Source organism: Hippopotamus amphibius, chromosome 1 (assembly GCF_030028045.1).
Source record: "Hippopotamus amphibius kiboko isolate mHipAmp2 chromosome 1, mHipAmp2.hap2, whole genome shotgun sequence".
NCBI lineage: Eukaryota > Metazoa > Chordata > Mammalia > Artiodactyla > Hippopotamidae > Hippopotamus > Hippopotamus amphibius.
In genome coordinates, this window is record NC_080186.1 from 81713857 (window position 1) to 81730172 (window position 16316).

The window sequence follows — 16316 nt, forward strand, 5'->3', positions numbered from 1 at the left end:
ATCAGATTGTATCATATGCAGATATCTCCTCCCAGTCAGTAGGCTGCCTTATTTTGTTGATAGTTTCATTCATTGTGCAAAAGCATTTTAGTTTGATGTAATCCTGTTTGTTTACTTTTGCCCTTGTTTCACTTGCCTGAGGAAACAAGACCCCCAAAATATTGCTAAGACTGATGTCAGAGAGCTTACTGCCTATGTTTTCTTCTAGGAATGTTATGGTTTCAGGTCTTACATTTGTCTTTAACCCATTTTGAGTTTATTTTTGTATATGATTTAAGAAGGTAGTCCAGTTAGATTCTTTTGCATATATATATCTTTGTCCAGCTTTTCCAACACAATTTATTAGTGGTGTTGTCTTTTCCCCATTGTATGTCCTTTTTTTTTTTTTTTTTGGCCACACTGTGTGACATGCAGGATCTTAGTTCTCTGACCAAGGGTTGAGCCCATGCCTCCTGCATTGAGAGCACAGAGTCTTAACCACTGGACCACCAAGGAAGTCACCCCATTGTATGTTCTTGCCTCCTTTGTCATAGATTAATTGAACATATGTGTGTGTTTATTTCTGGGCTGTCTACTTTGTTCCATTGAATTATGTCTATTTTTGTGCTAGTGCCGTATTATTTTGATTACTGTAGACTTGTAGAATAGTTTCAAATCAGGAAGCCTGATACCTCCATTTTTGTTCTTCTTTTTCAAGACTGTTTTAGCTATTTAGGATCTTTTGTTTTTCCATACAGATTTGTTTCCTTCGGATAACATTCAGATGTGGAATTGCTAGATCATATGGTAGTTCTGTTTTTAATTTTTTGAGGAACTTCTGTACTGTTCTTTATAGTCATTCCACCAATACACATTCCCACCAGCAGTGTACAAGAGTCCCCTTTTCTCAGCATCCTCACCAACTGTTGTTATTTCTTGTCTTTTTGATAATAGCCTTCCTAACAGGTATGAAGTGATATCTCATTATGGTTTTGATTTAGATTTCCATGATGCTTAGTGTCATTAAGCACCTTTTCATGTACCTGTTGGCTATTGGTGTCTTCTTTGGAAAAATGTCTATTCAGATACTCTGCCTTTTTTTTTTTTTTTTTTTTTTTTGCTGTTGGGTTATATGAGTTTTTAAATATGTTTTGAATATTAACCTCTTATCAGCTATATGATTTGTAAATATTTCCTCCCATTTCATAGTTTGGCTTTTCATTTTCTTTTGCTGCACAGGAGCTTTTTATTTGATATAGTTCCACTCGTTCGTTTTTGCTTTGAGTGTAAAATCCAAAAAAGTCATTGCTAAGACTGATGTCTAGTAGCTTACAGTCTGTGGATATTTTTCCCCTAGGAGTTTTATGGCTTCAGGTCTTATGTTCACATCTTTAGTCCATTTTTAAGTTAATTTCTGTGTGTGGTGTAAGATAATGGTCCAGTTTCATTCTTTTGTATGTTGCTGTCCTGTTTTCCCGACACCATTTATTGAAGGGACTGTCCTTTCCCTGAGGAATATTCTTCACTCCTTTGTTGTAAGTTAATTGACCGTATATACATGTATTTATTTATGGTCTTTCTATTTTGTTCCATTGGTCTATGTGTTTGTTTTTATGCCAGTACCATACTCTTTTTTGATTACTATAACTTTGTAATATATTTTGAAACCAGGAGTGTAATGCCTCCAGTTTTGTTCTTCTTTCTCTTTTGTGATTCCATATAAATTTTAGGATTGTTTGTTCAGTTTCTGTGAAAAATTCCATTGGAATTTTGATAGGGGTTGAATTGAATCAGTAGGTCACTTTGGGTACTATGGTCATTTTCACAGTGTTAATTTTTTTAATCCATGAGGATGAAATGTCTTTCCATTTATTTGTGTCTTCAGTTTCTTTCTTCAGTGTCTTACAGTTTTCAGTATACAGATCTTTTACCTACTTGGTTATATTTATTTCCTAAGTATTTCATTCTTTTTGGTTCAGTTGTAAATGGGATTGTTCTCTAAATTTCTCTCTCTCTCTCTTTTTATTTGTTAATTGTTTATTTATCAAGAAAAACTATTCCTTAGCCCAGATAGTCATAGTTCATAGTTTCATAGTTCAGGAACATAGGTAAGTAACACACTTCCATGGAACTCAACCAAAGAAATTATTTACATTCCAAAATTACTTTGCACTCTGAAAGATACCAACCTTCCTCATCTCTTCAAAATCTTTTATAGAATCACAGTTTCTGTAGATATCTGCATATGCTTTCTTTCTTGGTTCAGCCACAACAAACTTATAGAAAGTTGCAACTTCCAGAGAGACAGTGAATGCTCCAACAATATGAAATCACAGACGCTTGGTCAGAGGCCACACATCTGAGGTTTTGTCAAAGAACTGGAAGCCATGGTAGTTTTTCTTCTCAACAGCTCAACAAAGACGTCCTTCCAGACTGATGGAGTAAATTTCTTTCTGGTAGTTCATAATTTACTCAGAATTAAGATTTTTCCACTTGAAGTGAAATGTAGAAACTTCACAAGATTATAGGTCTCTTTACCATTCCTATTTTATATTGTAATTGTTCAATTTATTACACCAACATACACTGAAAACCTCATTAGACAATGTTATTTTTTCTTTCAACTGTCATAATCTGATAAGTAATTACTCCAGCTTTTTATTAGTGTTTGCCTGGTAAAACTTTTCCCATCCTTTTAACCACTATCTTTATATATGTGACTTCCTGATAGAAAGCATATAATTGATTCTTGGTTTTATGACCAGTCATTTTTGCTCTTTTATTGGAAGGTTTAGATTACTTACATTTAATGTCACTATTGATCTTTTTGGGTTTAAATCTACCATCTTGGTATTTGTTTGCTTTCTATTCTATTGGCAATTGTTCATCTTTCTTGCCGTCTTTCAAGTGAATTATAGTATTCCATTTTTAATGTTCTCTATTGAGTAATTAATTATATCTCTTTATTTTTTTAGTGGTTGCCCTAGTGGTTAATATATGCATCTTTAACTTGTCATGCTCTATCTTCAAGGACAGTGGGTGGCTAGTAGCAGAAATGACAGCAGAGAAAATTAGATATCTAAGTAATTAGAGGAAATACAGAAGAGAATGATGGGATCAGCAGAGGGAATGCTAGTTATTAGAGGTGGTAATAGTATATGTCATATATTCTCTAGTGTCAAAGAAGAATAGAGATAATGATAGATTGCTTAGAAAGTGAATTATTAGGGATATGGAGAATTGATAGGAAATGGTACTTATGCAGCCCTTGAAGGCACAGTACATCTGTACTTGTTTCCACATCTGTGTATTCTCATGTAGTCATCTACGTTATGCATCTACTTTAAAGCACTCCTGAAAGCTTGTTTACCTTTGGGTGGGCATAGTTGTGCACGTTTATAATGGAGAAAAGGTGTGTTCAAACACCTACCCCTGATAGTCTTCAGTAGTTTTAAAAAGCATCACTGAGTTCTTATCAGCTAGTTTGGAATAAGAAGGATTCACTGTTTTTGGCTTTTGAACCTGAATCTATTGGCATATACAATATCAAAATATTATTAATGATCTCAAGTTATCTAAAGAAATTTATGATAAACTTTGGTTTAAGGAGACAGTGTTTGTGTGTTTGGTTTTTTTTTTCAAACAATGATTTGTATCTAAACAATGGGATTTTTGAAGGTGCAGAAAGGGCTCTTTGTGGAAAAAAACCTACTTTGTTATGTTTAATAATAGGAAGTACCTTGCCTACCATGTTCTTTCGTTATATTTTCCTTAATGTATGTTTTATTCTCCATCCACTTTGGTATTCCTTAGATCAGAAACTAAACTTATGATAAAATCTTTCAACATTGAAATGGGGTTTTATTCTTTAAGTTGTATACAAAACAATTTTCCTTTTATGTTTATTAACAGAAAGTATAAAAGATCAAAATCAACATACTGTGAACAAGCAATATGAAAGAGAAAGGCAAAGACTTGCTTCTGGAATAGAAGAATTACGTGATAAGTTGATGCAAATAGAAGCTGAGAATTCTGATTTGAAGGTTAACATGGCCCACAGAACTAGTCAGTTTCAACTGATTCAAGAGGAGCTGCTAGAGAAAGCTTCAAACTCTAGCAAACTTGAAAGTGAAGTAAGCTTGAATTAGCTATTTATATGTACTGTATTTTGAGAGAAGAGAAAAGTGTTGTAGGGTTCTTGTAAAAATTGTATGTTGAAGTCCAGATTTATACACTAAAAAAAAATTAATGGTACCACATGAGTTATAACTTCTTTCAAAATTATATTTGAAAACTTTCGGGTTTTCACATGTGTTAAAAGTAGGGAAATAGTGGCTAAATTTGATAAAACAAACTGTACTGCATTCTATTATTTCTTCCAAGTGTAAGTTAATATGGCTAATACATATTAAAAGAATTGTATTACAAGTGAAAAACTTGGATTATGTAATTGGAAAAAAAAGGGGTAGTAATAGAGGATTTCACATTTTAACAAACAGTAGAAACACCTGGAAAGCCTGTTAAACATGCAGGTTTTGGGTCCTATTCCAGTGATTTATTCAGTACATATAATGCTAAGGAATCTGAATTTTTAAACAAAATACATATGAATCTGATGCAGATATTTTGTGGGTTATATTTTGAAAGGGGGACAGTGTATATGTTTCATGAATATCTGATCTTCATTTCCACTGAGGACAGAACAAGAATTAGGTGATTGTGAACCAGGTAATAACTTTTTAAAATTAAAATATTAGCACAGTCTTGTTGAAAATACAAGAAGGGACAAAGAAGAAAATATAACATTGATAGTTCTGCCATAAGAAATTACTACTGTTAACATTTTATTATACTGTTTCAGTCTTTAACAGCTACTTTTACGTGATGGGTTGGGGTGCAGTCCTATTTGAACATAGAGGTCTGAATTAAATACTTAGGTATTACACAGATGAAATAAGTTATGTCATATTTCTGGTCTTTCCTTCACTATTTTTCTTCTGAATTGTCACTTATTTTTAAAAAATAATTTTTTTCAATGTATTTTCAGATGACAAAGAAATGTTCTCAGCTTTTAACTCTAGAGAAACAGCTGGAAGAAAAAATAGTTGCTTATTCCTCTATTGCTGCAAAAAATGCAGAACTAGAACAGGAACTTATGGTAAAAATTACTTTTTTTGTTATAAGTTTACTGTGGCTTTAAGGAACTTAATTTGTAACAACAGGTTTGTTTTAGTATCATTATTCTCAAATATACCATATAGGAAAATATAAATTCTACCAAACTCTTCAGATTATTCAATTTTTATTTCTGTATTTTTAAGTTAATATGGCAGGTTGTTATCTAAAGTTCTCATTTTTATTTTAGTAGAATTGAAGGAAGTGGTAGTAGTTCTTTGATACGCTTCACAGTATTTTTAAGTAGTTTTATCATTTTGATACAATTTTTAAAATAACCACTTTGTATTTTTTATAAATATTTAAATATTTTTGAAGTTGACATATTAACTACTATGATTCTTTGAAGAATAGAGTATGATAAATTTTATGCTTTACTAATGTACTTTTATGTAAAACTAGTTCTTAATTATGTTCTTTTAAAGTGTTTTTGTATTTCTAGGAAAAGAATGAAAAGATTAGAAGTCTAGAAACCAATATCAATACAGAGCATGAGAAAATTTGTTTAGCATTTGAAAAGGCAAAGAAAATTCATCTTGACCAGCATAAAGAAATGGAAAAGCAGATAGAAAGAGTAAGATATTAATTATGTTTTTATAAGTAAATGTAATACATATTTAGAATATGAATGCTAAAAAGAACCTTAAATATTACTAGGCCAGCTTTCTTTATTTTAATAAATGAGGAAACAAAGACATAGAAAAATTAGTGGCAAGTACTATAATTAGACTCTCATTACTTCTGGATCATTTTACTATGTGCTCTCCTTTAGGACTCGTGCCATTTTAGCTTTGATCTTTTTTTTTTTTTCAATTTATTTATTTATTTATTTTATTGGCTGTGTTGGGTCTTTTTTGCTGTGTGCAGGCTTTCTTTTTTAGTTGTGGTGAGTGGGGGCTACTCTTCGCTGTGGTGCGTGGGCTCCTCATTGTCATGGCTTCTCTTGTTGTGGAGCACAGGCTCTAGGCACGTGGGCTTCAGTAGTTGCAGCACATGGGCTCAATAGTTGTGGCTCACAGGCTCTAAAGCGCAGTCTCAATAGTTGTGACACATGGGCTTAGTTGCTCCGCAGCATGTGGGATCTTCCTGGAGCAAGGATTGAACCCGTGTCCCCTGCATTGGCAGGCGGATTCTCAACCACTGTGCCACCTAGGAAGCTCTGATCATTATTTTTTGACATTATCAAACTAAATGATTCTGTTGACTCTTTTTCACTAGGAATATCATTTGCTTGAATATTGGTTAAGAGTAGAAGCTTTCTTGATCTTGGGTTAAGAGTGAAGAGTAAAAATAAAAACAAAATTAAAGGAGAAATTGGAAGACCAGAAGCACAATACTAAATAAAAAATAGATAGCTTGAATGGGTTTAACAGCAGAATGCAGTTAACACACACAAATATACATTTGGAATATAGGGCAATAGAAATTATTTGGTCTGAGCAATAGAGAGAAAAAAAGATTTGGAAAAAAAATGAACAGAGCCTCAGAGACCTGTTGAACAGTATCAGCATGTCTAGCATTGATATCATTAGAGTACCAGAGAAGAAGAGAATGAGACTGGTACAAAAACTGTTTGAAGGAATAATGACTGAAAACTTTGCAAATTTGTGAAGGAAATAAATTTACAAATTCAAAACAAGCTTGAGGATAAAATCTTGAAAGCAGCCAGAGATAAATAACATACTACATATAGAGGAACAAAGATTAAAATTTACTGCAGATTTCTCATCCAAAAAATCAAAAACTGTGGCAGTTAGAAAACTGAAGAACTTTTTTATTAAGTGCTGAAAGAGAAAACTTGTCAACCTAGAATTTTATGACCAGCAATAATATTCTTTAGGATATATAAAGACATTCTTAGATTAAAGACAATTTAGAGAAGTTGTCATGAACAGACTTGTTCTAAAATAAGTGATAAAGTTCTTAAGGCAAAAGAGAAATAATACCAGAAAAAAATTTTTTTATTTAAAAATTTTTAGTAAAAAAAAATTAAAGTAAAAATTTTTGGCTGTGCCATGTGGCATGTGGGATCTTAGTTCCCTGACCAGGGATCAAACCTGTGCCCCCTGCAGTGGAAGTGCAGAGTCTTAACCATTGGACTAACAACAGAATATACATTTTTCTTCAGTACACCTGAAATATCCACCAAGATATACCATACCCTGCATTATAAAATAAGCCTTATCAAATTTCCAAGAATTGAAACCATATATACAGTTGTTTCTCGGTATCCATGGATGATTGGTTCCAGGACCCACTGTAGAAGATCTGTGGATGCTCAAGTCCCATAGTCATCCCTCCATATCTGCAGTTCCACATCTGTGGATTTAACCAACCTCCGATCATTTAGTATTGTATGTACTTTTTGAAAAAAATCTGCATGTAAGTGGACCTGCACAGTTCAAACTCATGTTGTTCAAGGATCAACTGTAGTATGTTTTCTGACCGTAATGGAATTAAACTAGAAACGATTAATGGAAAGATACCTGGAAAATCCCCAAATATTTGGAAGTTAAACAACACACTTTCAAATAATCTGTGGATCAATGAATAAGTCTCAAGGGAAATTTAAAGTATTTTAAACAATGAAAATGAAAACACAATATGTCTGTATTTGTGGAATGCAGCTAGAGCAATTCATAGAGCTTTATAGTGTTAAATGCATATATTAGAAGAAAATAAAGAAAAATCAATAATCTAAACTTCCACATTAAGAAACTAGGAAAAGAAGAGCAAAATCAATTCATAAGAAACAGAAAGATGGAGATAATAAAAAGCATAATTGAAAGGAATTGGAATGTAAAAAAAGAACATTAGTAAAGAAAGTCAAGGTCAGTAAAATTTATAAACCTTTAGCCAGTCTGATGAAATTTTAAAAAAAGAGAGAAAACACAAATTACTTGTGTCAGGAGTGTGTAAGGGTCTCACCAGAGACCTCACAGATATTAAAGGTTAATAAAGGAGAGGTTTATCCTGGGAATGGAAGGCTGGTTCAACATTCAGAGAAAAATCACTGTAATCTACCATATTAGCATACCAAAAAACAAACGAAAAAAACCCTACATGGTCATATCAATAGATGCAGAAAAAGCTTTTGATAAAATTCAACATTCTGTCATGATAAAAACTCTCAGCCAACTAGAAATAGAAGGGAGCTTCACAAACCTGATAAAGGGCATCTTCCCAAAAAATCCTATAGATAATATATCTTATTGGTGAAACACTTAATACTTTCCTATGAGATTGGGAACAGAGCAAGAGTATCTGCTCTCATCACTTCTATTTAACATCATATTAAAAAGCCCATTTCAATCAGGAGGAAACAAAGCTATCCCTGTTTTCAGACAACATGATTGTCTATGTAGAAAATCCCAAGTAATCTACAAAACTACCTTAAAACTAATGTGTGAGCAAGGTCATAGGATGCACAGTTAACATCCAGATCAGTTGTATTTCTGTATATAGCTGACCCTTGAACAACACTGGTTTGAACTGTATGGGTCCACTTATCCTCACATTTTTTTCAGTTTATGTAATACTGCACAGTCTGCAGTTGGTTGAATCGTTGGGTATAGAACTGCAAATATGGAGGGCAGACTGCAAAGTTATTCACAGATTTTCGACTGAAAGGAGGGGTTGGTGCCACTAACCCTCACGTTGTTCAAGGGTCAACTGTCCTAGCAGTGAACAATTAGAAGCTAAAATTTTAAAAATACTACTATTTATAAAGCTCCAAAGTGATAATACATAGATATAAATAAAACAAAATATGTGGACTATCTGTGTGCTGAAAACTGCAAAATGTTAAATGAAAGAAATCAAAGACCTAAATAAATGGAAAGAAATACCATTTCTGTGGATTGGAAGTTTCAGCATATTTAGGATGGCAATTCACCTTAAATAGATTTCTCAATTTAATGCATTTCCAATCAAAATCCCAGTAAAATTTTTTTGTGTACATAGATAGCTGATTTTAAATTTTGTAATGAAAAGGCAAAGAAACTAGAATAGCCAAAAGAAGTTCGAAAAAGAACAAAGTTAGTGGATTTATGCCACCATATTTTGACTTACTATCAAGCTATAAATCGACAAGACTAATACTAATATTAGTATAGTATATAAAAATATACTATAAATCAAGACAGTGAGGTATTAGCAAAATGATAGACACATAGATGAAAGGAACAAAATATAGGGTCTAGAAATAGACCTGGCAAATATGGTCAATTGATTTTTAACAAAGGTACAAAACCAATTCAGAATAGAGGAAGAATAGTTTTTGAATACCTGGTGCTGCAGCAATTGGACATCCATATGCAAAAAAGATGAAACTTCAATATATACTTATATAAAAATTAATTCAAAGTGAATCTCATATCTAAATATAAAATAAAAAGCTATAAAACTCAGAAGAAAACATAGGAGAAAATCTTTATGACAGGTTAGGCAAAGAGTTCTTAGATAGAAAACCAAAACACTGGGAAAATTTGATAAATTGGGATTCATCAAAATTAAAATATGTGCTCTGTGAAAGACATTACTAAGAGAATGAAAAGACAAGCTATAAACTGGGAGAAACTACTTGTAAATCACATATCCAACAAAGAACTTTTACCCAACATATATAAAGAATTCTCAAAATTCATCAATAAGGAAATAACCCAATTTTTTTTAATGGACAAAGATTTGAATAGATACTTCATCAGAAAAGTTATACAGATGGCAAATAAGTGTATGAAAATATGTTGAACTTGATTCATCATTAGGGAAATGCAAATTAAATGCACAATAAAATACTACTGCATTCCTCTTAGAATACTGGGAGAGGGAAAGGTAGAAAGGGAGGATGGGAGGAAGATCTGACCATAGCAAATGCCTCCCAGGATGTAAAATAACTGGATTTCTCATATATTGCTGGGGGGAATGCAAAGTAGTAAAACTACTAAAACAATTTAACATCTTCTTATATGCTTTACATATGATTCAACAGAAAACTGGAAACAACCTAATGTCTTTCAATGAATAAATGCGTAAACTATGGTACCTTGATACAATGGAATACTACTCATTAATAACAAGGAATAATCTATTGATTCAGGTGAAAACATGGGTGATTCTCCAAGGCATTATGCTGATGGAAAGAAGCCAATTGCAAAATGTTGTATACAGTTGTATTTCTTTCACATTCTTGATAAAGTCAAACACTAAAGGATGAAGATCAGTTTATTGGTTGCCAGGTGCTGGGGAGGGTAGAGAGTTTGACTATAAAGGATTAACATGAGGAATCTTGAGAGCGAAGGAATCATTCTATATCCTGATTGTGATGGGAGTTTCATGAATCTGTTCATGTATTAAAAAAACTTAGAGTCATACACCCAAAAAATGAATGTAGATGAAGTTTTAAAAAGTCTTCCACCATAGAATCATTGTTACAAGCTTAGTTTATGTATTCAAAGTTTAATTTGAAAATGATAAAAATTCTAGGAAGATATTATATTTGATATCTCAAATACTGAACTGTTGCAGAGAATTGGCATGGTAGGTCTGTCTGAGGGCCTCCCTGATAATTGATGGGTCAGCTTCTATGAAAATCTGTGGATATAATATCATTTAATCTTGTTTACTAAGGAAATTAATTTTAATATATTCATGTTTTAAGAAAAAATCCTGAAGTTATTTAATATTTATCAAACTTCTTTTTATTGTGGTTAGTATTATTTATATTAGTATTATTGGTATTATAATGTATGTCATCTTAACCATTTTTAAATGTACAATAGTATTAAATACATTAACATTGTTGTGCAGCCATCACCGTTTATCCTCATAATTCTTCTCATCTTGTAGAGCTGAATCTCTATACTCAGAGTAAATAATAACTCTCTATTCTCCTCTCCCCCCAACCCTTAGCAACCACCACTCTAAGCTACTTTCTGTCTCTATGATTTTGCCTTCTCTAAGTACCTCATGTAAGTGGAATCATATAGTGTTTGTCTTTCTAGGACTGATTTGTTTCACTTAGCATAATGTCCTCAAGGTTCATCCATGCTGTAGCATATTGCAGAATTTCCTTCCTTTGTAAGGCTGAAAAATATTCTGTTGTATGTGTATAGCACATTTTGCTTATCCATTCATCTGTTGATGGACAGTTGGTTTGTTTCCATATTTTAGCTGTTGTGAATAATGCTGCTCTGATCATGTGGGTGTACAGATATCTCTTTGAGAACCTGCTTTAAATTATTTTGAGTATACATCCACAAGTGGAATTGCTGATAATATGGTAATTCTGTTTTAAAATGTTTGAGGAACCACCATACTGTTTTCTACAACAACTATACCGTTTTACATTCCCACCAACAGAAGCTCTAGTGTTCCAGTTTCTCCACATTCTTGTAAACACTTGTTTTCTGTTTTTTTGATAGTAGCCATCCTAATGAGTTTGAGGTGGTATCTCATTGTAGTTTTGATTTGCATTTCCCTAATGATAGTGATGTTGAGAATCTTTTCATGTGTTTGTTGGTCAGTCATATATCTTCTTTGGAGAAATGTCTGTTCATATCCTTTGCCCATTTTTTAACAGGATTATTTTCATGTAGTTGTTGAGTTTTAGGACTTCTCGGTATATTCTGGATATTGATCCCTTAACAGGTATATGATATGCAAATATTCTCTCCCATTCTGTGGGTTTCCCTTTTACTCTGTTGAGAGTGCCTATGGATGCACAGAACATTAGAATTTTCATGAAGTCCAGTTTGTCTATTTTTTCTTTTGTTGCCTGTACGTTTGATGTCATATTTAAGAAATTATTACCAAATCTGATGTCGAGAAGCTTTTGTTCTGTTTCCTTCTAAGAGTTATATTTTTTTATGTCTTACATTTAGGTCTTTGATCCATTTTGAGTTACTTTTTATACGTGGTACTAGGTGTGGGTCCAGCTTCATTCTTTTGCATGTGGATATCCAGTTTTCTCAGCACCATGTGTGAAATGGACTGTCCTTTCCCCCACTGAATGATCTTGGTGCCCTTGTCAAAATCATTTGACCATATATGCGAGGACTTATTTCTGGGCTCTTGATTCTATTCCATTGGTCTATGTGTCTATCTTATGCCAAATCACACTGTTTTTATTACTGTAGCTTTGTAATAGATTTAAAATCAGAAAGTAAAGGTCCACCAGTTTTGTTCATTTTCAAGATTGCTTTGGCTGTTTAGGGTCCCTTGAGATTTCATATGAATTTTAGGATAGGTTTTTCTGTTTCAGCAAAAAATGTCTTTGGGATTTTGCTAGGGATTGTATTGCATTGGGTAATATTGACATGAACATGGAATATGTTTCTATTTATGTTTTCTTTAATTCATTTCATCAGTATTTTGTAATTTTCATTGTACAAGTCTTTCACCTCCTTCGTTAATTCCTAAGTATTTTATTCTTTTTGATAGTATTGTAAATGAAATTGTTTTTGTAATTTTCTTTTCAGATTGTTCATTGTTCATGTATAGGAATGCAACTGATTTTGGGGTGTTGAATTGTATCCTCCAGTTTTCTGATTTCATTTATCGGTTCTAATAGTTTTATTGTGTGAAATCTTTAGAGTTTTCTGTATATAAGATCATATCATCTGGGCTTCCTAGGTGGCGCAGTGGTTAAGAATCTGCCTGCCAATGCAGAGGTCACGGGTTCAATCCCAGCTCCAGGAAGATCCCACATGCCACGGAGCAACTAAGCCAGTGTGCCAAAAAAAAAAAAAAAAAAAAAAGATCATATCATCTGCCAATAGATAATTTTACTTCTTCCATTCCAATTTGGATGTCTCATTTCTTTTTCTTGCCTAATTGGCTGGAACTTCCAGTATTACGCTGAATAGAAGTGGTGAGAGGGGCATCCTTTTCTTGTTTCTGAGCATAGAGGGGAAGCTTTCAGTGTTTAACCATTGAGTATGTTAGCTGTAGGTTTTTCATATAAAGCTTTTATTATGTGACGGTAGTTTCCTTCCATTCCTAATTTGTTGAGTGTTTTTATCATGAAAGGGTGTTGAAATTTGTCATGTTTTTTTCTGCATCAATTGAGATGCTCATGTATTTTTTTTTTCTTTCATCCTGTTGATATTGCGTATAACATTGATCAATTTCCATTGCATTCCAGGAATAAATTCCCCTTGGTCTTGTTGTTTAATTCTTTTACTATGCCGCTAAATTTGGATTGTTAGTATTTTATTGAGGATTTTTGCGTCAGTGCTCATAACAGATATTTGTCTGCAGTTTTCTCGTAATGTCTGGGTTTGGTATCAGGTTAATGCTGGTCTTACGGGGTTAGGGAGTATTCTCTCTTAATTTTTTGGAAACATTTGAGAAGGATTGGTATTAGTTCCTTTTTATGTGCTTTGTAGAATTCATCAATAAAGCCATCAGGTTTAGGGCTTTTCTTAGTTGAGAGGTTTTTGATTTCCCATTCAGTCTCCTTACTAGTTATAGGTCTGTTCAGATTATCTATTTCTTCATGATAGAGTTGTTGTAAGTTTTGTGTTTCTAGGAATTGTCCACTTCATCTAGATTATCTAATTTGTTGGTGTACTTATTCAGTGTACTTTATGATCTTTTTTTTTGTTTTGTAGAATTGGTAGTAATAGTCCTACTTACATTTCTGATTTTAGTAATATTGAGTCCTCTTTCTTTTGACCACTTAGCTAAAGATTTGTCAATTTTATTTATTTTTTTGAAGAGCCAATTTTTTCATTTCATTGTTACTCTTCATTGTTTTCCTGTTCTCTATTTTGTTGATTTTTACTGTAATCTTTATTATTCCTTCCTTCTGCTAGCTTTGGGCTTATTTTGTTTTTCTTTTTCTAGTTTCTTATGTTTTAAGGTTAGGTTATTGACTTGAGATCTTCCTTGTTTTTTAACGTAAGTATTTATAGCTATAAATTATCCCTTAACATTGCTTTTGCTGAATCCTGTAAGTTTTGGTAAGTTTTGTTTTTATTCATTTCTAAGTAGTTTCTGATTTCCCTTGTGAATTCTTCTTTGATTCACTGGTTGTTTTAAAATGCATTGTTTAATAAATATCACAGTTTTGTGAATTTTCCAGTTTCCCTTTTGTTATTGATTTCTAACTTCATCTCATTGTGATTGGAGAATATACTTTGTATGATATCTATCTTTTAAAATTTATTGAGACTTGGGCTTCCTAGGTGGCGCAGTGGTTAAGAATCCACCTGCCAATGCAGGAGACACGGGTTCAATCCCTGCTCCAGGAAGATCCCACATGCCGCGGAACAACTAAGCCCGTGCGCCACAACTATTGAGCCTGCACTCTAGAGCCCATGAGCCACAACTATTGAGCCCATGTGCTACAACTACTGAAGCCCATGCGCTTAGAGCCTGTGCTCCGCAACAAGAGAAGCCACGGCAATGGAGAAGCCTGCACACCACAGCGAAGAGTAGCCCCCACTCACCGCAACTAAGAGAAAGCCTGCGCACAGCAACAAAGACCCAACACAGCCAATAAAATAAATAAATAAATTTATTTAAAAAAATTTATTGAGACTTAAATTTGTAGTCTAACATGTTGTCTGTCCTGAAAAATATCCCATGTGTACTTTGAGAAGAATGTATATTCTGTTGTTTTGGGTCAGGGCGATGTATGTCTATTAAATATGATTGAGGTCTGTGGCGGACCCGGCATGGTTGTGGCGGCTTTTCCTGTAGCATGGAAGGAAGCTGAGCCGAAAGCCCTAGAATAAGCTTGGACATTGGTCTTCTCCTGCCTATGGACTTGGACTTGGGCAGGAACTTATACCATTGAGTCTGCTGGTTCTCAGGTCTTCAGACTCGGACTGGAACTACACCATTGGCTCTCCTGGGTCCCCAGCTTGGCAACTACAGCTCTTGGGACTTCTCAGTCTCCATAATCATATGCATTGGGAATGCATGGAAGGACGCAGTAATTCCCACAGAGAACCAGCTGAACACCAGCAGACGGCCTCGGACACCAGAAAGGGCTGCAGGGAGCCCGACATAGCCGGTAGGGAGGCATCTATGAGGGCTCAAAGAGGGTGAAGCGGCGGAGCTGTGGCAGACGGGAGGGAGTGAGAAACATACGGAGGGTCCGCAGCGCAGCTCAGCGTTCCCAGACCGAGACATTGATCCGCGGCTGAACGGAGGGTCCAGGAGCAGGAGTGTGGGAACCGGAGAGCTGGTTCAGGGTGGGAAACGTTGTTGCCGGTAGGGTGACGGACCGAGAGCACAGGAGGGAGGAGGTCCGCGGAGAGGAGTGCCCGTCCCTGAGAGCTGCCCAGCCATGATGGCGGCTGGAGGCTGCAGGCTCACGGGCGGGGGGGGGGAGGAGCCGCCCACGTAGCCTCTCCCTCTCTTTCGGTGCCTCTGCAACAGGCAGTGGAGAGACGCCCTGCGGGCCACCTAAGGCACTCAGGGATAACAAGCACCCTCAGGGGCTCGGGCGGGGCTAGATTAAAACCCCTTGCAACGCCAGCAGCAGGGAGGCTGCCGAGAGAAAAAAAACAAACAAACAAACAAAAAAAACAATAGCATCAAAAAGAAAAAAACCCCAAGAGAGGCCCAACTCTAAGACTTTCTGTTTACGCCTGAGCCACCAGCGCCCTCTGCAACAGGCACCTCCAAGCCTGACTGAAACAACAGTGCGCCACTGCTCACTCACTCCCAGGAGAAGGAGCCACTATTGTACCCTCTCCCTCCCCACACACCGACTCTTACAGACGAACAATAAAGGAACCTCTGCTGGTCACAGAATAACGCGAAAAAAACCCAAGGCAAGGAAGACACTTACAGCTGAGACGCTAAGGAAATAGAAATAGTAACATTAGTCTGAGGCTTGGACAGTCTTCTATAAACACCTCTATCGCCAGGATAAGCAACCCCAAAAGTTTGCACAACCATGAGGAAACAAAGAAACACCATGCAGGCAAAGGAGCAGGAGAAAAACCCACAAGACCAAATAAATGAAGAGGAAATAGGAAAAATGCCTGAAAAAGAATTTAGAGTAATGATAGTAAAAATGATACAAAATCTCGATAACAAAATAGAGAAAGTACAAGAAACAGTTCATAAGAACTCAGAAAAACAAACAGCAATGGATAACAAAATAACTGAAATTAAAAACACTCTAGATGCTATAACCAGCAGAA

The 16316-nt window shown here is 34.8% G+C and overlaps 1 protein-coding gene across 12 annotated transcripts in view; it reads left to right on the forward strand.

Annotated features, from left to right (window-relative positions):
- The window catches only part of CCDC18 (coiled-coil domain containing 18), a 121407-nt gene that overhangs the window by 43856 nt on the left and 61235 nt on the right, over nt 1-16316 (forward strand). For all 12 annotated transcript variants that reach the window (XR_009050233.1, XR_009050230.1, XR_009050232.1 and 9 more), the window contains 3 exons: nt 3892-4112; nt 5027-5137; nt 5597-5728. Coding sequence is in view for 8 of the 12 variants with exons in the window: in XM_057717685.1 (XP_057573668.1) it covers nt 3892-4112; nt 5027-5137; nt 5597-5728 (464 nt within the window). In the remaining 4 variants the exon portion in view is untranslated. The remainder of the gene's footprint in view (nt 1-3891; nt 4113-5026; nt 5138-5596; nt 5729-16316) is intronic.